General features: G+C 34.5%; 1 protein-coding gene across 2 annotated transcripts in view; it reads left to right on the forward strand.

The window, feature by feature from the left end:
• UHRF1BP1L (UHRF1 binding protein 1 like) overlaps positions 1-25186 on the forward strand; it is a 106739-nt gene that overhangs the window by 57395 nt on the left and 24158 nt on the right. For both annotated transcript variants that reach the window (XM_039245589.1, XM_039245588.1), the window contains 9 exons: positions 1359-1442; positions 10059-10241; positions 10785-10903; positions 13745-13886; positions 17351-17544; positions 19517-21012; positions 21182-21357; positions 22061-22200; positions 23106-23256. In XM_039245589.1, coding sequence (XP_039101520.1) covers positions 1359-1442; positions 10059-10241; positions 10785-10903; positions 13745-13886; positions 17351-17544; positions 19517-21012; positions 21182-21357; positions 22061-22200; positions 23106-23256 — 2685 coding nt within the window. The remainder of the gene's footprint in view (positions 1-1358; positions 1443-10058; positions 10242-10784; positions 10904-13744; positions 13887-17350; positions 17545-19516; positions 21013-21181; positions 21358-22060; positions 22201-23105; positions 23257-25186) is intronic.

A 25186-nucleotide genomic window follows, 5' to 3' on the forward strand; every position in this document is an offset into this window, starting at 1 on the left:
AAAATTGTTAACTCTGTATTTTTAAAGCTGAGAGAGTACATATTGAGACTGACTTTGGATATTTAGCAGAAGTTACTCTGTCTTCATCAGATAAGGCAGCCAGGTACCAGTGACCAGATAAAAGGGTGGAATGGAAAAGATGAGGAGGATTTGGAGTTTAGAGATGGATTTGTTGTCTTTTCTTTTGTCCACCTTTGTGTCATTTGTCTTAAAGTTGATATCTTCTGCTTTAGTTATTTGACAGGAAAATTAAAAAGTTAAAACAAACCAAAATAACAAAATAAGGGGTCAAGTTTAAGTAATAAGCAAAAGAATAGAGACAAGTGTCTTCCATGCTTTTTTTTTTTTATGTTTCTCACTCTTTATATTCCCTCATAGAATAAAATAAATTATTATTATTATTTTTTTAATGTTTTATTTATTTCTAGGAGAGAGAGAGAGAGACAGCGTGAACAGGGGAGGGTCAGAGAGAGAGGGAGTCACAGACTGAAACAGGCACCAGGCTCTGAACTGGCAGTCAGCACAGAGCCCGACGCGGGGCTCGAACCCACGAACCGTGAGATCATGACCTAAGCGAAAGTCGGACGCTTAACCGACTAAGCCACCCAGGCGCCCCAAATTATGTTTTTTAAGGGGAAAGCTCCTCCACTAAAATATTTCCCTCATGATACAGATTTGTTCTAAAATCCAGAAAGGTGTGAAATGAATTATATTCATTCATACCTAGTATCTAAATTTGTCTTTTCCATACTTCCAGTTGATTTATCCATGCTGTGTTAAAATTTGATTTTTATGTTGGAGGTACACTGAGTTGTGATCTACTTTTAATCTTAATATAACTATGTGACTTTGGCCAACTGCCTAATCCAGTAGGCTCCCCTTCAGTAAGAGACAGGATGATATAGGATAGTGGTTAACATTTCCTGGGTTTAAAATTAGCTCTATGTTTTATTGGCTAGTAAGACCTTGATCTATTTAATTAACCTGTTTGTGTCTCAATTTTCTTGTCTGGAAAATGGAAATAATAATAGTATTTATCTCAGTTTTGTGAGGAAGAGCAAATCAATAAGTATACCTAAAGCAATTAAAACAATGTTTGGCATATGGTTAGGGCTATAAATATAAAAGTTCTGTTTTTTTTGTACCCTCGTCTTTTAGCTTGGTACAATGCAAATGATAGGGGCTCAGTAATACTAATTAGATTGCGTTGCATTTTCTGAATTCTTTAATGTATTGTTTATGACAACAGAGAGACAGTTAATCACTGCTTGGACTGCAAGTACGATAAATGAAGTGGTTCTGATATTTGCTAATGTTTCTTTCTCTTTCTTTCAATGCCAAATTTTTTATTTTCCCAGAGTCAAACAGACGTATTACTGGAGGGGCTATGCAGCTGTCTTTTACACAGCTAACTATAGATTATTATCCTTATCACAAAGCAGGTATGTATAACAATTTCTTGTAAAGAAGTAAATCTTGCCTTAAAGTTATATAGCCAATTTACCTCATTTCTTTTTGTATTTATTATTTTTAATTTAATACATTTTATTTCTTATTTATTTTATTATTTTGTTTTAATTTAATTTGTGTTTATGTTTATTAATAGGTAACATACAGTGTTATATTAATTACAGGTGTACAACATAGTGATTCAACAGTTACGTATATTACTCGGTACTTATCATGACAAGTGCACTCCTTAATCCCCATCACTTATTTCATGCAACCACCATCCACCCCCTCTCCCATCAGTTTGTTCTCTACAATTAAGAGTCTGTTTCTTAATATATCTTTTTTTCCCTTTTGCTGCTTGTTTTCCTTCTTAAATTTCACATGAGTGAAATCACATGGTATTTGTCTTTGTCTTATTTTGGTTAGCATTATACTTTCCGGCTCCATCCAATCCTTGCAAATGACAATGTTTCTTTCTTTTTTATGGCTGATAATATTCCATTATAGATCTATACCACATCTTCCTTTATTCATTCATCAATTGATGGATACTTAGCTATCAGCACATCTTGGCTCTATCCTTTTATTTTGCAAGTCTCACTATGGTATGTCATGGTGTTGATCTGTTTTTGTTGGTTTTGAAGGGAGTTCCATGTGCCTCTTGAACTTGGATGGCTGTTTCTTTCCCCAGATTAGGGAACTTCTCAGCTGTAATTTGTTCATAAAACCTTCTCTCCCTTTTTCTTGCTTTTCTTCTGGCACTCCCATGATACAGATTTTGTTTTGTTTCATGGAGACACTTAGTTTTCTAAATCTCCCCTTGTGATGTAGTAATTTCCCTCTTTTTTCAGCTTCATTGTTTTCCTAATTTTATCTTCTATTTCGCCTATTCTCTGCTTTTTCAGTGTTCACTGTCACTGTGTCTAGTTTATTTTGCATCTCAGTTACAGTATTTCTTTTTTTTTTTATGTTTTATTTATTTCTGAGAGAGAGAGAGAGAAAGAAACAGCATGAACAGGGGAGGGTCAGAGAGAGAGGGAAACACAGAATCTGAAACAGGTTCCAGACTCTGAGCCAGCTGTCAGCACAGAGCCCAACGTGGGGCTCAAACCCACAAACTGTGAGATCATGACCTGAGCTGAAGTTGGACACTTAACCGACTGAGCCACCCAGGCGCCCCAGTTAAGAATTATTTCTTAATTCACTGTGACTAGTTCTTAGGTCTTTGATCTCTGCAGCAGGGGTTTCTCTGGTGTCTTCTATGCTTTTTTAAAGCCTAGCTAGTTGTCTTATGACTGTTGTTCTAAATTCTTGTTCAGATGTATTGTTTGTATCTGTGTTAAAAATCCCTGGTTATGATTTCTTCTTGAACTTTCTTTCAGGGAGAATTGCTCCATCTTGTCACTTTGACTAAGGTTCTGTCTTTGCATGCTTTAAAAGCTTGTTATGATTCCTGCAACTGAGATTACTCGTATATTAAAAAGGGGTCATACACTGTCCGGGACCTGGTACTCCAGATTGTGTTTCGGGTATAGGCTATATGTACTTTGCTGTTGTGTTTTGATAGCACTTTCTCACTGGTCATTTCTCTGCAGAGCTCCTTGCTTGCAGTGATGCAGTGTTTAGACCTTTAACTAGGTGTGTTTTGATTTGTTTGTTGAAGTAACCTGGGAAAAAAAGAGGTTGGGCGAAGCCTGATTCCATAAAATGAGAAAAGGAAAGGGAACAGAAAAAACCAAGCAGAGAATCAAAAAACTGTAAAGCTGATTCTAACGAAAAAGAAAGGAAGGAAAAAAAGAAAGTAGAAGAAAAGAGAAAAGAAAGGAAAAGAATAAAAAAAGCTTGATAAACAAAGATAAAAGAAAATGACAAAAAAAACAAATCAGAAACTATTATCCTGATTCCAAAAGAAAAAAGAGTTGTCTGTTGGTGCCTGGGGGATGGTGGCTCTGCTGGTCTGGAGGAGAGGCTACGTCTAGCTGCCCTGGCTCAGAGTCCATCCTGCCCCAGGAGATAAGCAGTTGGCAGGCACAGGGTGGGAGGGTGTTCCTGTAAGCGGGTGCTCACCTCTCCCCTTCAGTGTTGCTCTCTGAATTCCTACCGTGTTGTTGTTGGGGCGAGAATGGCACTGCCCAGTCTCTCGTCCCTGGTCTGGGGATCCCAACCCCTGCTATTCAGGCAGCCCTTACAAAGTAGAGTTAGCCCTGTGTCAAAACTCGCTTGTGTCTTTTTTTTGGTGCACAGCTGGGATTCAAAACCGGAGGTTTTTTATTCTGCTGCATATATCGGTGTATCCATTTTTGTGCTGGTACCATACGGTTTTGATTACTACAGCTTTGTAGTATAACTTGGAGGTCTCGAGTTGTGATCCCTCTAGCTTTGCTTTTCTTTTACAAGATTGCTTTGGCTCTTCGAGGTCTTTTGTGGTCCCATACAGATTTTAGGATTGTTTGTTCTAGTTCTGGGAAAAATACTGTTGGTATTTTTGATAGGAATTTTATTAAATGTGTAGATTGCTTTGGGTATTATAGACATTTTAACAATACTTGTTCTTCTAATCCATGAGCATGAAATGTATTTCCATTTCTTTGTGTCATCTTCCATTTCTTTCATCATTGTTGTATAGTTTTCAGAGTACAGGTCCTTCACTTCTTTGGTTAAGTTTATTCCTAGGTATCTTACGGTTTTTAGTGCAATTGTAAATAGAATTAATTCTTTGACTTCTTTTCCTGCTATACATTATTGGTGTATAGAAATACAACAGATTTCTATACATTGATTTTTTTTTTAATCCTCCAACTGTATTGAATTTGTTGATCAGTTATAGCAGATTTTGCTGGAGTCCTTTGGGTTTTCTATATATGTTATCATGTCATCTGCAGATAGTGGAAGTTTTATATCTTTCTTACTGATTTGGATGCTCTTTATTTCTTTTTATTGTCTGATGCATGGCTAAGACACTCAGTACTGCATTGAGTAAACATGGTGAGAGTTGACATCCTTGTTTTGTTCCTGACCTTAGGGGAAAATCTCTCAGTTTTTCCCCTTTAAAAATGTTGTTTGCTGTGGGTGTTTCATATATGGCCTTCATTATGTTGAGGTATGTTCCCTCCACTACTTTGATGAGGGCTTTTTTTTTTATAATGAATGGATGTTGTACTGTGTCAAATGGTTTTTCTGAATCTATTGAAATGATCATACGGTTTTTATCTTTTATTGATATGATGTTTCACGTTGATTGATTTGCAAATATTGAACCACCCTTGCAACCCAGGAGTAAATCTCTACTTTATTGTGGTGAATGATTTTTCTAATGCATTGTTGAATTTAGTTTGCTAGACCATAAGAGACTCTCAAACACAGAAAGCAAACTGAGGGTTGATGGAGGTTGGGAGAGAGGGGAATGTGTGTCGTGGGCATTGAGGGCACTCTTTCGGATGAGCACTGGGTGTTTTATGGAAGCCAATTTAACAATAAATCATATTAAACTAAAGAATTCAGTTTGCTAGTATATTGTTGAAGATTTTTACATCTGTGTTCATCAGGGATATTGGCTTATACTTCTCTTTTTCAGTGGTATCTTTATTTGGTTTTGGTATCAAGGTAATGATGGCTTTGTAATATGAATTTGGAACTTTCCTTTCTTTCCTACTTTTTGGAATAGTCTAAGAAGAATAGGTATTAACTCTTTAAATGTTTGTTAGAATTTACCTGTGAAGCCATCTTGTCCTGGACTTTTGTTTGTTGGGAGTTTTTTGATTACTGATTCAATTTCATTGCTGCTTATTGATCTTTCAAATTTTCTTTTTCTTCCTGTTTAAGTTTTAATAGTTTATATATTTCTAGGAATTTATCCATTTCTTTTAGGTTGTCCACAATTTGTTGGCATATAGTGTTTCATAATGTTCTCTAGTAATTTCTGTGGTCTTGGTTATTTCTACTCTCTCATTTGTGATTTTATTTATTTGAGGCTTGTTTGTCTTTTTTCTTGATAAGTCTGGCTAGAGATCTGTCAATTCTATTGATTTATTTCAAAGAAGTAGCTCCTGGTTTCATTGATCTGTTCTATTGTGGTTTTGTTTGTTTTTCTATATCACTTATTTCTGCTCTAATCTTTATATGTCCTTCTTTCTACTGGTTGGGGTTTTGTTCTTTCTTCTTTTTCCAAGATCTTTTAGATGTAAGGTTAGATTGCCTATTTGAGATTTTTCTTACTTCTTGAGACAGATTTTGCGATAAACCTTTCCTTTGCAACTACTTTTGCTGCATCCCAAAAGTTTTGGGCTATTGTATTTTCATTTTCATTTGCTTCCATGTACTTGTTTATTTCTTCTTTCATTTTCTGGTTGACCCATTCATTGTTCAGTAGCATGCTATTTAACTTCCATGTATTTGTGCTCTTTCCAGATTTTTTCTTGTGGTTGACCTCTAGTTTCATAGCATTGTGGTCAGAAAAGATTCCTGGTATGACTTCATTCTTTTTGAATTCATTGAGATCTAATTTTGTACAGTATTCCATGTGCGCTTGAAAAGTATGTGTATTCTGTTGTTTTAGGATGGAATTTTCTGAATATATCTATTAAATTCATCTGTTCCAGTTTGTCATTCAAAGCCATTATTTTCTCATTGATTTTCTATTTACTTGGTCTGTCCATTGATGTTTAAGTCCCCTAATGATATTGTATTAATATTGATTAGTTCCTTTATTTTTTGTTATTAACTGTTTTTTGTATTTGGGTGCTACTGTGTGGGAACATAAATATTTATAATTGTTATATCTAATTGTTGAATTGTTCCCTTTTTGATTATATAGTGTCCTTCTTTGTCTCTTTGTAAAGTCTTTGTTTTTTTAAAAAATTTTTGAAAATGTTTTATTTATTTCTGAGAGAGAGAGAGACAGCATGAGCAGTGGAGGGTCAGAGAGAGAGGGAGACACATAATCTGAAACAGACTCCAGGCTTTGAGCTAGCTGTCAGCACAGAGCCCGACACAGGGCTTGAACCCACAAACCATGAGATCATGACCTGAGCCGAAGTCGGATGCTTAACTGACTAAGCCATCCAGGCGCTCCTTAAAGTCTTTGTTTTAAAGCCTGTTTTGTGTGATATAAGTATTACTCCTCTGGCTTTTTTTGATATCCATTTGCATGGTAGGTGTTTTTCCACCCCTTCATTTAGAATTTGCTGGTGTCGTTCGGTGTAAGATGAGTCTCTTGTTGGCAGCATGTAGATGTATCTTGTTCTTTTTATGCATTCTGTCACACTGTGTCTTTTGATGGAAGTGCTTAGTGCATTTACATTCAAAGTAATTATTTATAGATATGTATTCATTGTCATTTTATAATTTGTTTTGTGGTTATTTCTGATGATTTTCTCCTATCTTCTTTTGTCTCTCTTTCATGGTTTCCTGATTTTCTTTAGTGATATGTTTGGATTTCTTTCTTTTTTCTTTGCATATTTATTATTGGTTTATGATTTGGTTACCATTAGCTTTGTATATAACCTCTTTTGCAGATAGCTGTCTATATTAACTTGGTCATTTAGATTTGATCCCATTCCTACTCCTTTACTCTCCACACTTTATATATATGTTTTTATATTTTCTAGTCTTTTATTTTGTGAGTTCCATGACTGATTTTTTACAGAAACATTCATTTTTGCTGTCTTTGTGTTTTCTACCTTCATACTGTCACTTTGGTTTCTCTTTTCCATTTAATGTGTCTCCTTTAATATTTCTTGCTGGGCTGGTTTAGTGGTCATGAACTTCTTTAGTTTTGAGTATTCTCAACTGCAGATTTTTCCAATTCAGAACTTTGAATAATACCACTAACATCTTGCTTGAAAAGTTTATTCTGAAAAATCTCCTGGTACCCATCTGGGTATTCCCTTGTAAGTTACTGTTTTCTTTTGTCTTGCTGCTTTAAAATTTTTTTCTTTATCACTATTATTTTTGTCAGTTTAATTAAATTTGTCTTGGTGTGGATCTGCTTTTGTTGAGTTTGATGGGAGTTCTCTTTGCCTTCTGGACCTGGATATGTTTTCTTTCTGAGATTAGGGAAATTTTTAGCTTTTATTTCTTCAAATAAATTTTCTGCCCTATTCTCTCCTATAATATTATATTTGATCGAGTCACTGAGTTTCCTAAGTCTGTTCTCATTTTGCATATTTTTTTCTCTTTTGTTATGCTTGATTCCTTTCCATTAATTTGTCTTCTCGGTCACTAATTTTTTTTCCCATTTCTTCCTTCCTGCTGCTTATTCTATCAAATGTATTTCACATTTTGTTTATAGAGCCCTTTATCTCTGCTATGTCATTCCATATCTCTTTGTTAAGGGTCTCACTAATGGTCTCCTCTTTTCTCAAGTCCAGTGAATATCTTTATAATCGTTACTTTAAATTCTCAATCTGGCTTGCTACTTGTATCTGTTTCTTTTAGATCTCTGGCCGTGTCCTGTCCTGTTCTCATTTGGGATAGATTTTTCTGTCTTTTCATTTTGTCTAAGTCTCTGTGCCTCTTTCTCTGTGTTAGGAAAGTCAGCTACATCTCCTATTACTGAGGGTAATGGCCTTATGGAGAAGAGGTCATGGGGTGCACTGCTTTGTCGTGTCCCCTGTTCCCCAGGTCCTACTGCTTCTGGGAGTGTCTCCAATATGTGCTGCGTGTGTTTTGCTGTTGTTTCCTAGCCACTTTATCCATCAGGCCAGTTGTCTACAGAGGTTCTCTTTGCCTCTCGTTGGCAGTGATTAGTCCCTGGCCTGAATATGGCACATTTTAACTAAGTGTGTTCTGGTCTGCTTGTGAAATGAGGCCTGTTGGCATTGCAGCTGGCACCGAGGCTCTGCAAAATTCCCATGTAGGGAGACAGTGTGAACAGGGCTTTGGGTTGATCTTTTGGGGAAGAGGATTTGCTGTGCTAGGGCTGAGACAAGTCCCACTGGGAGAGGCAGTTCCACTGGAGTGCATGGGATGTAGCTTGGTGCAAGTGAGTTAGGTCATGAATGTCTGCACTAAGCTGATTCCCTAAGGATAAGAAGGATTTCAGCCATGTAGTAGGATTCGAGGCACTTTTTATTTACTTAATTAATTAATTAATTTTTTAATGTTCTTAGTTTATTTTTAGGAGAGGGAGAGAGACAGCGTGAGCAGGGAGGATCAGAGAGAGAGAGAGTCACAGACTGAAACAGGCTCCAGCCTCTGAGCTGGCAGTCAGCACAGAGCCCGACGCGGGGCCCGAACCCATGAACCGCGAGATCATGACCTAAGGGAAAGTCGGATGCTTAACTGACTAAGCCACCCAGGCGCCCCCGAGGCACTTTTTAAAAAACTTTTCTGTCTTTTCTAAATTTCATTAATAGACTTTTTACATGTGATCTTAGCCAAAAGGCCGAGAAGTGATACATTAATAGACTTTTTAATAATTAAATATTGATAGATTTTTCCTCCCAAATAATAAAAAAAAAACAAAAAGCTTGTAAGGTTATGTCCAAATTAAGTAATTTGACCTTACGCTCATCTCTGCATTTTGGTGATGTGTGACTTTTTTTTTAATTCACAAAAATAAGAAAAACAAGGTTTAATGATTTTTCCAAGACATTAAGGAAGTTACAAAATTTTTCTCTTCACAAATTTACACCTCCTTCTGTTTGTTATTTCTGTATGTGTGCCTGATAGAATATAAAGGTTATATACTATTTGTTTGGTTTTTGTTTGAAGGTTTTGTTGTATATTCTGTTTTCCTGATTTGTAAGTTACTTATATATATGTAAAGTATTTTTAACTACAGAAATGATTCATATTATGGAAGGTGAAACTCAGTCATAAAGTAGATTTTATTTATTTTTTTAAGTTATTTATTTATTTTAAGAGAGTGTCCATGAATGCGTGCAAGCAGGAGAGGGCAGAGAGAGAGGGAGGGGTAAAGAGAATTTCAAGATGAAGATCATGACCTGAGTCAAAATTAAGAGTCAGACATTTAACTGACTAAGCTACTCAGGCGCCACCCAAAGATAGCGTCTCTGGGTGGACACAATATTTTCTGAACACTTTTACGTACATATTACTTTTCTCAGTTTTTGCTCCACAGAAACCTAATAATCCTAATTTTTTATTTTACTTCCCAAGATTTTTATATAGGTGTAGATATATCTTTATGCCTGATGTCCATCTTGAGAAATTTTATTGGTTTCTTAAGTGTTTTAATAATCCTCATCATTTTAAGGATAGGTTTTGTCACTTTACAACAAATCTTTGATGAGAGGCCTTTTTTCCTGGTAGTATTTTCTGTGTTTCTAATGAAGGTATGTTAGATACTTGAGCATTCACTGAAGGTTGACCAGCAGTACTATTTGTAATTGAAACTTTGAGTGATGTTCTACTAATGGTTGATTTTTGACAGAAACCTTTTAGATAATGTCCTTTTGACAATTTTGCATGCGCTTTATATGTTTTGCTCATATTTTCTAGGAAGATTAAAATCTCTTTTAGGTGAACCCTGCTCCCTTGAGAAAAAATCCTTTAGAAAATAAAATCTAATTAGAATCATTGCTATAATAAAATAAATGAAAATTGTGCATTTTTCAGTGAAATACTTGTCATTCATTTTATAGGAGATAGTTGTAATCATTGGATGTATTTTAGTGATGCAACCAAAACAAAAAATGGATGGGCCAACGAGTTGTTACATGAATTTGAGTGCAACGTTGAAATGCTTAAGCAGGCTGTAAAGGATCATAATGTAGGTTCACCTCCTAAATCCCCAACACATGCCTCTCCCCAGCACACACAAACAGGTATTTTACCTATAACAACATTATGGCATTCCCCTGATTGTGTGTGTGTGTGTGTGTGTGTGTGTCTGTCGGTCTGTGTGTCTGTGTGTCTGTGTGATCATGATAGGATATCTTCTGTAAATAAGTATTAACTTTAAATAATGTCTAAAAATTCTACACCTTATTTAGACCTTAGGCTTATGGACCAAAGCACCTTTTAAATTAACATGAGCAATAATAATAATACCCATGTACAATGTTTGAGATTGTTAAATAGCTGATAGGTCTCTCTTTTTAAACAGAATTTCTTGTAAAAGTTATTGTATAAGAATACCTTAAATGTGATGTGAGTATAATTCGTGTTTAAGAATAATTACACAAAAGAAGAATAATCATTATAATAACTTAAATTCCTGCATCAGTTTATATATAAAGTATTTTCACATATATTATTTTATTCGACAAATTAGAGTTCATGTATATTTCTAGTAGCTGTCTTCATAGCAAAAAAGTGATTATTAAAAATAATTTGCCATAGATTGAAAGTTTTTTTATTTCCTACAGAGAAAGACTCAGCTCTAAAAGGGACTTCCAGAGCACCTTCAGTATTATCTCAGCAGTCCAAAGCTAAGTTAATGTCTAGTTCTGTTGTGGTTAGACTTGCAGATTTCAATATATACCAGGTATGCTTCATTTTTAATTAAATCGTCTGATAAAACATCTTCTGCAAACAACTTGTATTTTATTTTAAATATTTATTAATTTATTTTGAGAGAGAGAGAATCCCAGGTAGGCTCCGCGCTGTCAGCACAGAGTGTGTGTGGCTTGATCACACAACCATGAGATCATGATCTGAGCCAGACTCTTAAATGACTGAGCCGCCCAGATACCCCACAAGCACTCTTGTAAACTAATACCACTATTTTATTTAAAAACATCGTGGCCAGTTTTGTGAAATGGCTAAATTAGACAGGATAGAAAATATCTGTTCATTAATTTTTGTTTACATGGTTATGCAGAATTAACCAAACTGTGAGGTTAAGAGCATAGTCCTCCAGACTGCCAAATCTTCACGACTTCTGACAGCAACTGCAAGTTCAGGAGACTCCCCTAAGCCACCTGCAGATTCAAGAATTCATTGGATTAAATCATAGAACTCATTGAAATAAGTTACGCTAAGAAGCACATTTATACTAAGAATTACATTTATTACAGGGGAAGGATATAAATTGGGTTCAGCCATAGGAAGAGAACCTGGATTGGGCTAGGAGGGTTCCAAATGTGGAACTTCCTTGTCCTCAGGACACAGGGAACAATATACATGAAGTATACATAACAATATACATGAAGTATTACCCTCATAGATGAACTCAGTCATTAATAGATACCAGGTGACCCAAAGCCTCCATTCTCTGAAAACTACTAAGACTATCAAATACAGCCAGCCCCACACTTAGTCATCATTGTACACATAGACTATCAGGTGTCCCAGGGATCTACCATGAATAGGGAATTCTAAAAATTTAGAAACACATCCCAGAAGCAGGAACAAAGGCCAGACCTCTCTTAGGAGGCCAAATTCCTTATTACACAGCGCTCTTAGTGGAAGAAACTAAAATATTTTTTTTGCCTTATTGAACTACTGAGTATTGGCTATCTTTTGAATGTAATTTCATGGCTAGGAATTCTGTCCATTTATATTGTTCAGGCTGTAATCATACAATATGGTCTAATATTTCAGTCCTCGAGACTAACATAATAGAATAGAACATTCTTTAAAAATAAACAATTTCAGATACATGTTATCATTTATGAATTGTTCTGGTTCATTTTGATAAGTCTGTGGCCTTGAGACTTAGTTTTATCTGAAACTTTTTCTTTTACTCAGTAGTTTTCAACTGGGATTGATTTTATAACCCAGGGGACGTTTGCCAATGTCTGAGGACTTCTTTGATTGTCACAACTGGAGGAGGTTGTTGCTGACAAATAGTGGGTAGAGACCAGTGATGCTGCTAAACATCTGACAATGCACTGGACGTGGTTAGCAGTGCCGCAACCAAGAATTATCTTGGCCCCAAATGTCAGTAGTGCCAATTTTAAGAAACCTCAATTACACATTATTTTCTTATTGTACAGTGGCTTCTTGTTTTACATTCCATATATATTCTGTATTTTATATGAAGCTAGAAGATGTAAATAAATTCATATAGAAATAGGAGAGAGGAATCACCTATAATCCCAAGTAGCTGAGGGTGAAATACAGTAAAGAAATCCTACATGCACAAATACACCAGAGCAAAACAAAAATAACTGAAAGAAAATAGTATGTTTATGTCAATTTGCATAACTTTTTAACTATTGAAGGAAAAAGGAAGTAAGCTACTGTCTATTAAAGTAAATTGATACTTTGAGTTAAGGATTTGCTTCCATGTATGCAGAGAAAAGCTTCTTAATTGGATAATGCAAAGAACTGACTTAAATTTATAAAGACATACAAGGATTCAAAAGGCTTTATTAGCAATTTATACAAGAGGAAACCTAAACTGAAAAAAAATAGCCTACTTCATATGAAAAATATACATGTTTGTTGAATGAATGAAAAAAAATAACCTTGAGATACATCCCTGGATATATACTAAACAAGTACAAATAAATGAAATTGATAAAACTATTGGTTGAGCTTTGGTGGGAATTAGTATATACATTTTTTATGTAAATTCACTATTTTGCGGGGAGATTGAAAAAGTGTAGCAAGAACCTTAAAACTCATAGTCTTTTTAGACAATAATAAAGTGATCAAACTATTTGACAGAAGAATTTGTAGTTATATTATTTTTAAGTTAATTTTTAATGTAAAATATGCATAACATGAAATTTGCCATTTCAACCATTTTTTAAAATCGAGGTATAAGTGACACGTAACATTACTATTAGTTTCAATTGTACAGCACAATGACTTGATCACATGTTAGCTATTTTTAATTGTGCATTCATTTGCATTACTTATGCACATACTTGTACAACCATCACCATTTTCTATTTCTATAATTTTTTTATTATCCCAGACTGAAACTCTGCATATAGCTAAATTACTTTTCATCATAATAAATTGTGGTAACGAATTACTCTAAAGTACCTACCAGGGAAGCAGTCTGTTCTTGGGGACTTAGATCTGTGTCCTGACTTTCCCATTTATTTACTTCTGTTACAGAAATACTCTGATATTTTAAGGCTTCACATGATAAGTTTGTAAGGGCCTTAATAAAGAGTTGATTTTGTAACTGAGAAGACTTCAAAGAGGTTATAGGTTTTCTGAATAGTTGATTGGTATTAAAAATAATAAAATGTGAATTATTAAAAATAATCTAATGTGAAGTTAAATACATAATAAAGTTTACATTGGAAATTAACCATTAATAAATTATGAAGTAGTTTTAGGAGTTTGAAGTGATGCCCATGTGTCATAAATTATTTGGGAAGAGATTTATTCAGTGTTACTTCAGTATACTTAATTATTTTTTCAGGTCTCTACAGCAGAACAGTGTCGTTCTTCTCCCAAAAGTATGATTTCTTGCAATAAGAAATCCCTGTATCTTCCTCAAGAAATGTCAGCTGTCTATATAGAATTCACAGAATATTACTATCCAGATGGAAAGGATTTTCCAAGTAAGAAAGTTTTCTGTTTTGTTATTATTTATCCATTACTTGGAAGTTAGTTTTTTTTTCTTGCTAAGTTTTTGACTTTTATAAATGTGAAAAAAGAAACAAAGTCCCATTGTTCTTTACACTTGTTATCATTGTATTTAGTATACAACTCTGTATAGCATTTTTTACATATTCTTATTACTTGTTCATATTTTTTTTCCCTCTCACTAGCTTGTAGCATCCTTAATGCTGAGAATCATATAGTAGTCATGCTTCATTTTATCCCTGAGGCTTGACTTGTTACTTTATTTAGTAGCTGTGTGGTAAATGATAGAATATATGAAAGTTCGTTTATTTGTAGAATAAGGTCATTTTTTCCATTTTAAAAACCTGTTAATAGTTCAGCTATATATAAAACTCTATATTTCTTTGAAAACTTAATAATGGAGTTATTCTTCTAGCTATCGAGAATGTTTTTTGGCTGTTTTTTATGAGCAAATGTGTATTTTGGACAAGTTTTGGCACTTTAGTTAGAAACATTGAATTACATGAATTTTGATTTGCCAGCTATTTTGGAGTCCTAAAGTGAAAATGATTATACATTTGTGTTCTTTGAATGCTAAATTTCTTTGCTATTGTCTGAGTTCATCTCACAGTTCTTCAAACTAAAAGTTGCCTTTGTTTATGTGGTACCTTTTTCTTTAACTGTTGAATCATTTAATCCTTGTTTGTGCCTAAGTTTTGGGATCTAATTCTCACCATGTTCATGCTTTTCAGCAGTTTTTGTGTATTTCTCATCTGTTTATCCTTTCTACCTTCCCGACTAAAACAGTGAGAAGATTAAAAAAGGTGAAGACATTTGCTTAGCACTTTAGTAAGATATCATGTGTCTTCCCCCCAGGCTGCAGCTGTATTACACTGTCTTTCCACCATATTCACAACCATTTGTCTGTAATTAGAGAATCCCATTGTTTCCAGCCCTCCTTGCCCCTCACAAGTAATTGTTTTCCTTAAGTAATATATCACTGAACTAGTAATTCTTCTTCAGAGTGAAGACTAGTTTCCAAGATATTTGATTTCTAATCTAGATTTGTTTATTTATTTCTATCAGTTTTATTAACATGTGCCAAAGGAATTATAATCTTATTCTATAATATATATTTTTTCTGATTAAAAATATTAAGTTCCTCTTAGCAATTTAAAGCCTAGCCCCCTAAATACTTAGGAATGGAATTGCTAGGTTATGTTTAACTGTGTTTAATTTAACTTTTCATTATGAAAATTTTCAAACATACACAAAGGTACAGGGATCCATTTTCAGTCCTTACATTTCATCTCTTTGTTAAGCAACCCAATTTTACAAAAATATAACTTTTAAAATAATTCTAAGTGTAATATATGCTATGTTCTTTAAGAAAAGAATATGCCCAAAATAAACTACCCTCAAGTCTACAATTTAGAGACAACTTCTGCTGAAACATAAATGTATGAATTTGCTAGGGCTGCCATAACAAAGTACCACCAACTGGGTGAGTTACACAAAAGAAATTTATTTATTCATAATTCTGGAGGCTAGAAGTTCTAGATCAAGTGTCAGCAGAGTTGTTTCTTCAAAGAATTCTTACTGGCTTATAGATGGCTATCTTTTCACATGGTGTTTGCTCTGTGTGTGTTTCCTAATGATGCACATTATATTCGACTAGGGCCCACCCATATGAATTCTTTTATTTACCATAATTGCCTCTTTAAAAGCTCTGTCTTCAAATACGGTCATATTCTGAGGTACCCTGGGTTAGCATATCAATTTTGAGGGGACACAGTTTAGACCATAACAATAAGTATAGTGTTGCGAGTCCTGTTTTTAATTTATGTGTTTCTTTTGCATATTTGATTTACATCCTGTACCCTTTTTTTTTCAGTCCTTTTTTTTAAGTTTATTTGAGAGAAAGCAAGTGTGAGTGAGCAAGTAGGTGGGGGAGGGGCAGAGAAAGAGGCAGAGAGAGAATCTAAAGCAGCCTCTGTGCTGTCAGCAGGAGCCGAGCACAGGGCTCGATCCCATGTACTGGTAGATCATGACCTAAGCCAAGATCAAGAGTTTGGACACTTAATCAGCTGAGCCACCTAGGCGCCCCTACATCCTTTCCCTTTGGTGATATGTGCATATTCCAGGTTTTTACAGGTTTATTTAAATATTTTAATAACTATATAATAATCTATTTCATAACTAGACCCCTGTTGAGAACTATGTATAGATTTTTCTACTGCTTAGTGTACCAGTTTCTTCCTCTGTCCCAGATCTCCACAGTGCAGATTCTTCTTTCCTTCTGTGTGATAGCCTTGGGGACTACATTTACTCTCTAGTTCTCTCTGTAGCTGTCATCATTACTCAGTGTGTACTTGAGAGGCTTTCTCTTTCCTTCCTTCCAGAGTATGATGTGATCTCTTCAGCATTCTACTTCCTTTCAGTTTCCAAATACAAGTCCTGCCACATCCCAGCTGGATATCTCTGTTTGACTTGAATTACATTTTTCTACCTTTGTTTCTGTCTTGAGTAAAAATCTACAGACATTTTATTATTTTTGTGCTTAACAACATAACACAAAATATTGTTGGCATGCAAACCCAAAATATTGTTGGCATGCAGTGAATCTTTGCTGAAAGAAAATGAATGAATGAATGAATGAATGAGTGCAAAAAAAAACACCCCATCCTATTCAGGACATTGTTGTAATCCTTCTCTTTACTGATATCCTATACCTTGTATTTATTTTCCTTAAATTATTGTTCTAGATATACATGGTATTTGCTTTACTAGAAGTAAATAGGTCTGAAAGTTTGGAATAGAAGATTTTTATCAAGATGCTCTGAAAACAATAATGGCTTTTATAGTATAAACAAAAGGATTTCAGAAAGTGATGTATACTCTAATTATGAATATTCGTTTAACGTAAGTTAGCGCTAAAACACTTATCCAACCCCTAAGCATTCCAATATTTGAGGGGAGCTATGAAAAAGAGTATATTCCTTTTATTATTTAGTAGATACTTGAGTTTTTGCACTAAACACTATTCTAAGGCTAGGATTAGGTGGAGAATAAAACTGCATGGCCCCTCCTCTCAAGGAGACCTGCCTTATTCACTACTTTCAAAGGAAATTACTCATTAGATTCGATTATCTTATTTTAGAGGATTCAGGTTGACATTCAGGTAGTAAAAGTCCTTGTAGATACTAGGAAAAGACATCTAAACAGTATTTCGTATTTATAGTTTTAGAATAAACAATATATTTTTCAGTTAGTGAAGCATAGAAAAATGCTTGTCTAAATATATTTGCTACCATCTGCATGTGTCACTTTAATTTTGTTCCTAAAATTTTAAAAACTTATTAATTTAAAAAGAATAAAAGTTGTTAAAAATGATTTTTTCCTCAGGAAGGATTTAGACTATCTGTTCATTAAAAATCTTTAACAATTTTTTTCTCTACAGTTCCATCGCCCAACCTTTATAGCCAACTGAATGCACTACAATTTACTGTGGATGAAAGAAGTATTCTATGGTTAAATCAATTTCTCTTGGATTTAAAACAGAGTCTTAATCAATTTATGGCTGTATACAAGTTGAATGACAATTCAAAATCTGATGAGCATGTTGATATTCGAGTTGATGGCTTAATGCTAAAGGTACCATATAAACAAGTGGCTGTGATAATAAAACCATTTTTAGAGAAGAAAAGTTAACAGCATTGTAATTTCTAGGATTTAAGATGGGTGCTCAAATATAAATCAACTTTGTTGTAATCTTAATTTTGATGATGAAATTTTAATTTTAATTTTCAGTTTAAGAAGCTTTAATAAGACTGTTTTTTCCCCCTTTCTCTGTCTTCCATTTAACTTGTTTTATTTTGTCACTGCTCATCCATTTGGAGGTAAGCAGAAATAACATTTAAATCAGTCATTTCCCCCTCTACTTCCTACCAGAGCTGATAAAATTTTTCTTTCATTAAAAAAAATTTTTTTAGGGGCGCCTGGGTGGCTTAGTCGGTTAAGCGTCCGACTTTCGCTTAGGTCATGATCTTGCGGTTCGTGGGTTCGAGCCCCGCATCGGGCTCTGTGCTGACTGCCAGCTCGGAGCCTGGAGCCTGCTTCGGACTCTGTGTCTCCCTCTCTCTCTGACCCTCCCCTGCTCACGCTGTCTTTCTCTCTCTCCTAGAAATAAAGAAAACATTAAAAAATTAAAAAAAAAATTTTTTAAATGTTTTTTATTTATTCTTGAGAGAGAGCGAGCGAGAGTGCGAGCAGGTGAGGGGCAGAGCAAGAGAGGGACACAGAATCCGAAGCAGGCTCCAGGTTCTGAGCTGTCAGCACAGAGCCTGGTGTGGGGCTTGAACCCATGAACCTTGAGATCATGACCTGAGCCGAAGTCAGTCACTTAATTGACTGAGCCACCCAGGCCCCCCTAAAATTTTTCTTTTAAAGCGGAAATTAATATAGTGAAACTTATAAATTAGATCTGGGTTTTATTTGTCCACAGTTATTCGGTTATTGATATCCAAAGATAATAGAAAGTTACTTTGTATTACAACCAAGTTGATAATCTGAAGCGCACGGATATTTAAACATCAAAGGAGAGAAGTTTTTAAAAAATCAGCTACTGTAGTATATAGTAAAGAGAGTAAGACTTGGATGTGGGTAAAAAAATTTCAGTTTCTGAATCTGTTACTGGTACTCTAAATTTCTATCCCTTTAATTTCTTCTCTGTAAAATGAAGTTATTGGGGCACCTGGGTGGCTCAGTCGGTTAAGCATCTGATTTCAGCTTATGTCATGATCTCAGGGTTTGTGGGTTTGAGTCCCTCATCGGTCTCTGTGCTGACAGCTCAGAGCCTGGAGCCTGTCTTCAGATTCTGTGTCTCCCTTTCTCTCTGGCCCTCCCCTGCTCATGCTGTCTCTATCTTTCTCTCTCTCAAAAATAAATAAAACATTAAAAAAATTTTTAATGAAGTTATTAGTAAAATTTAAAATTACATTGCAGAAATGTAAAGATTTTTCACAAAAATCTTATTGTGTTGAGTATATAAAGACACATTTTATAATATCACAATTATACTTTAAGACAATTATATAATCTGTACATTTTCTCAATATGCACAGCTTTAAGAGCAGTCCCTTTGAACTCTTTGCTGTGAATATTGTAAGGAATGAGGTTATTTCTGAAAAAATAGTAAATTGTTTGACCTATACATTTAAGTTTTTCTTAATAGTTTTATCTGAGAAAAGTGATTCTAACGGTATCTATCCAGTCATTCCATCTAGTCATCCTCCACATCTCTTAGATTTAAAATATCATAAAAAGTTCTTTTTTCCAAACTTGACATTTAATTGTCAGGGCATAGTGAGCTTTTAGTAATACTGATTTAATTTTAATTTTATTAAAGTTGTTCTTTTCATAGTGGTTAATCAGTAAAGGCCCTTTTACTTGGTTTAATAAAAAGCTTTGGGGGGAGAGAGGTAGTATATTATGTCTGGATAAGAAAGTACTGTTTTGGTGGGATATACCAAAAAGAATTCCTGAGCTAAGTTATATCTTGATTATTTTATCTTTAAGACCTATGGGATTTTTAAGTTAGACTAGATTAATGTTTTTTCTCTTGTAGTTTGTCATTCCTTCTGAAATGAAATCTGAATGTCATCAAGATCAACCACATGCAGTTTCTATTCAGAGTTCTGAAATGATTGCCACAAATACAAGGCACTGTCCAAATTGTCGACATTCTGATCTAGAAGCTTTGTTTCAAGACTTTAAAGATTGTGACTTTTTCAGTAAAGCGTATACCAGCTTTCCCAAATCTGGTGACAATTTTAATCTGTTGCATCCAATCTTCCAAAGACATGCTCATGAACAAGATACTAAAATGCATGAAGTTTATAAAGGAAATATTACTCCCAAGTTGAATAAACACACTCTTAAAACTTCTGCTGCCACTGATGTTTGGGCTGTGTACTTTTCTCAGTTTTGGATAGATTATGAAGGGATGAAAAGTGGAAAAGGGCGACCAATAAATTTTGTAGACTCTTTCCCTCTTTCCATTTGGATTTGCCAACCAACAAGGTATGCACTGTCACAAAAAGAGCTGCAGACTTGTAATCAAGCATCTCTAAATACATCACAAAGTGAATCTAGTGATCTGACTGGACGATTGAAGCGGAAGAAACTCTTGAAAGAGTATTATAGTACAGAATCTGAGCCCTTGACAAATGGTAGTCCAAAATCTTCAGATACATTTCTAAGATTTTCCTCTTCATCATCGGATGCAGATGTTCATGCCCTGGTTCACATTCATAAACACGTCAGCATGCAAATCAATCACTACCAGTATCTGCTTTTGCTTTTCCTCCATGAGTCACTCATTCTGCTTTTGGAGAACTTAAGGAAAGATGTAGAAGCTGTGACTGGTGCTCCTCCTAGTCAGACATCCATTTGCATTGGAATTTTACTTAAAAGTGCAGAAGTGGCTCTTTTGCTACATCCAGTGGATCAAGGAAATGCTCTTAAGTCTCCTGTTGCTGAAAGTGTGAGCCCAACAGTTCCTGATTATTTACCTACAGAAAATGGAGAATTTTTGTCCTCAAAAAGGAGACAAGTTAGTAGTGGTAGAAATCAAATCAGAAGTGTAACTGTTAATCACATGTCAGACAACAGATCTATGAGTGTTGACCTTAGCCACGTCCCTTCGAAGGATCCTTTGCTTTTTAAATCAGCTAGTGATACAAATTTGCAAAAAGGTGTTTCTTTTGATTATTTATCAGATAAAAACTTAGGGAAAATAAGTGAAGATGAAAGTAGTGGAATTGTGTGCAAAAGTGGATCAGGAGAAATTGGATCAGTAACAAGTGACAAAAAGGATTCATTGTATACAGATTCACATAGTGTCTTAAACTACAGAGAAAATTCGAGTTTGCTGTCCTTTGATAATGATGGTAATCAAAACATACTTTCAAATAATTTAACTACTAGAGGACATGAAACCATAGAGTCGGTCTTTAAAGCTGAAGATTTGCTTCCAGAAACAGTTTCACTTTCTGAGAACCTAGAAATCAATCAAGAAGAAGCACCCACGGTTAGAACACTTAAATCACAGTCATCTTTAAGGTAACAACATACTATTGGAATTTGGGGGTTTTTGATTTCGTGTGCATGTGTATGTGGTAGGGGCCATATTTTGGTTTTGGACAGAAAACCTCCTGACAAAATATGGCATTACAGTTAATAGATGAAGAATAGGTTTTATGTGATGAGTTTCTAATAATTTTGTCAACAGTGGAAAGCCTAAGGAACGGATCCCGCCCAACCTGGGTCCACTCTGTGTTTCTTATAAGAACATGAAAAGAAGCCCCTCACAGACCTCATTGGATACCATTTCACTTGACAGTATGATATTGGAAGAACAGTTGTTAGAAAGTGATGGAAGTGATACTCATATATTTTTGGAAAAAGGTAAAGCAATAGAAGTTTAACTATTCCTATTAAATAAATCTTAGAAGCATTCAAGGGTTAACTGTATGATAATTTAAAAACAAGCTGTGTTTTGTATGAGTTGGGCTTTTCTCATCCACTTTTTCTAGTAATTCATTTTTATGCTATTTTTAAAAGATACTGAGCTATGATGGGCACAAAATTTTTTTAAGATTGTCTTTTTCCACAGAGTTTTAGAAATAATGAAATACAGCACACTGAAAAATTAAGGCAGGTAGGTAAGAACACAGGGTGATCACATTGATTGTAGTGGCATTTATTTCAGATAGAAGATAATTAGAAGTCACTGTGTGGTACTGAAAGGGGAAATGAAGTGGTTGGACTGGGGTTATTCAAAAGTAGGATGGCACAGAGACAGGTGAAGCTGGCCGACTAGGAACCTGTTACGCCAGCACCACCCCAGCAATGCAGAGGCTGTGCTCAGTGTTTTTGAGTTCTTTTCATACTACATTTAGGGCTATAGTATCTCTAACATATTATTGCAGGTGTTATTTCTTATTATTTGCTAACTAACCACAATTTAATTTTTCTTGGCTTATTATCTTTTAAACAAGTCTTTGCTTGAGAAAGAGTTGAAGGATAGCCCATTTAGGTTAGAAATATTTAACATTGTTAGATCATTTGTATAAAACTGATTTGTTGATTTTTTTTTTTATTATTTCAGGTATTAAAAAGAACTCAACTACAAATTACCAGAGCCTAACAGAGAGTGCAAATGCCAGTGCAAATCTCCAGAATTTTGGTGAAACCTCTCCAGATGCCATCAGTACAAATTCAGAGGGTGCTCAAGAAAATCAAGACCTGGTAATCATTTCACAGAGATTCTATGAAGAGAAATGTCACCACTTTTATTTCAGATAAATATGTACAGATTTTATGACATTAATATGTAACGTGAATTGCCATAGTAGTGAGTGATTCACTTTGATCTTTCTGCTCTTGAAACTTCTTCCTTCTCTCTTACTGAATTGTTTTTCTCTCAATTTCATTTTTCTAAATCTGTTTTTTTCATACTGAGGAGGGGAGGTTCTTTCTTATTCCATCTTTTATCTTTTGACCTTTATGTAGATCCATTTAAGTACATTTTGAAAACAAGTTTGATGATTGATGATAGTCAGTCCTTCTGAGGAACTTTCTACAAAAGAAATATGTTACTGGTTTGTTTTAAGTCCTTCCCACCCAGTAAAATAGTCTTATAGATGACTTAGAAAATATGTTTAGCTTTCAGTGAAAATAATTTCACACAGAAATGTCATCTAATTAATCTTGGTGACCTAAAAAAATTCATCCCTTGACTGGATAGGAAGAAAGAAAGCTGAAGTTTGTCACTGTAATGTAATAACCATGTTTTATTGATCACAAGTATATTTTTGGTTATAATAGGTCGCTATTGTATTTTTTTTAATGTTTTATTTATTTCTGAGAGAGAGACAGCACGAGCAGGGGAGGGTCAGAGAGAGAGGGAGACACAGAATCTGAAATAGGCTCCAGGCTCTGAGCTAGCTCTCAGCACAGAGCCCGATGCGGGGCTTGAACCCACGAACCGTGAGATCATGACCTGAGCTGAAGTTGGACGCTTAACCTACTGAGTCACCCAGGCGCCCCCTCACTATTGTATTTTTAAAGATTATAGTAGTTCCGTGTGTCATTTCTTAAATTTTGTGTTGAATTACTTGGTATGCTAATATTATTTATGCAATCATTATTAGATGTCAGTTGTGGTGTTTAAAATTACTGGTGTTAATGGGGAAATTGACATCCGAGGGGAAGATATGGAAATCTGTCTTCAAGTGGACCAAGTGACACCAGATCAGTTAGGCAATATCAGTCTTCGGCATTACCTTTGTAATCGTCCAATAGGTAAGACTTTAATAGGATTTAAATTTGTTTTGTTTTTTACATATAACTCCTAAGCAGTTCTGTCTTTGATATAAATGAATTCAAGGAAAATTACATTTATTTATAATAATGTAAGAGATCTGTTCTTTCAGATTACCTTATTTTCATAAAGTATTTTGATCGTTATTAGAGATATAATGTGTTGAAGATATATTCTTTAATTTCTTTCTGTTTCTTTTGTTAAGTGCCATCTTTTTTAGTCTTCTCATTCTTTGAGATAATAGGTTTAAGAAAACAGAGCTCTTTATAAAGAATGATAAAATAATCCTAGGATGTCAAACTTAAGCCCTATGCTAGAATAAATGTCAATTTTTATATTCCATTATCTTGCTTATAAGCAGACATTTCCTGAGTCTGACATGATACTTGGTGTTTGGAAAAATCATGTGTCATGTTCTTATGGTCCTTCATTCTAACATCAACACCTTCATCTGGATGTAGAGAGATACGAACAACAAAACATGCAGTGTGTAAGGAGGAAACCACACAAAACCATCCCTTTCTCAAAGCTTTTATGGAGTTACCATTCATAGTTTTCAGTCATTTGAAGAAATTAACTTATTAGAATAGTTTTAGCAAGCATTTAAAATGACATTGTTCAAATTTTTAATTCTTTTAGAGTCACTGAGCTGTAATATTTTTCTTTGCTATATATACAGAATGCTATATCTGATACATAACATGTTGAAATACATAGTCCTGCATGGTATCAAATAAGTATGCTATCACCTCACATCCTGGGAATTGCAGGTAAATGTGCCGTTTGTCTTTAAATCAACATCATAGAAAAAAATTGTCTCCTGGCTTTTTTTTTGTATAGGCCTTGCAGTTTACAACATATCTGTTAAGAAATTTCAAGAATTTTCTGTTAGCAATATCAATCCCAAAAGCATGAAAAATAGTGGAAGCTAAATACAATTGGAAAGGTTTCATAGTGGGCAAAAAACCAAAATTTCAAAACCTATACCTCGTTCTATTCCCAATCCCAAGCACTTTTCAAATTGTACACTCTTAGAATTATTTCCAGTTGCTCAATTGTTTTTACTTATTTTCATGGTCACTTAGTACCATGTCCTATTATTTTGTTTCATGTTATTCCTTACTGGAGAAATCATTTTGAAATGCCGTATATCTATGGGTTGTATAGTCAGTGCTAATGCCTTATTTTTTCTCAATGGTCTTGGCTGTTTAAAGATAAAAAACGAGAAAGAAGAAAACAAAGAAACAAAACAAAAGAAAGGAGCAAGGGGAAATAGAATGAAAGGAAAAGGAGAAAAAACTAGCTTAGCTTGAACATTTAAAACATGAATAAACAATACGAACAAAGATTGATCTCCAATTTGTATCTGCTGTCACTCTGGCATGACCAATTAAAAAATTGCTAAGTTGTTTTTGGTTTTGTTTGTTTTTGTTTTTCTATAATGTGTGGATTTTGGAGTCTTTTAGTAGGAAGATCTTTATATAATAATTTCATGGCATAAGAGGTAGAAGAGAGGAGTGAGTTTTGACTAGTGAAGGTTTTATCTCTGCTCCAAATAAATACTCTTTTTGTTTGAAATTAGTTCTGGCTCTAAGCTCCTTAGACTGAGTAGGTATCTCACATACTCGTGTGTGTGTGTGTGTGTGTGTGTGTGTGTGTGTGTAGATAAATAGATGAAAGGCAAAACAAAATCACATTTACAAAGTCATTTGTTTCTAATTTTTCTTATTATTAAATAGACAAGTTAATTAAGTCTTACTTTTCTTAATATAGGAAAGAACACTAACCATTATCACTTCATGGCTTTTACCTTTTATTTTAAATATTTCTGACTTCTTAATTGTTTAAAGAATTCTTTAGGATTTTATTTGAACTTCTCCTGTATCTATATTACTTACTTATTTTGAATGT

This window comes from Hyaena hyaena, unplaced genomic scaffold (assembly GCF_003009895.1).
Source record: "Hyaena hyaena isolate Hyena2069 unplaced genomic scaffold, ASM300989v1 scaffold_261, whole genome shotgun sequence".
NCBI lineage: Eukaryota > Metazoa > Chordata > Mammalia > Carnivora > Hyaenidae > Hyaena > Hyaena hyaena.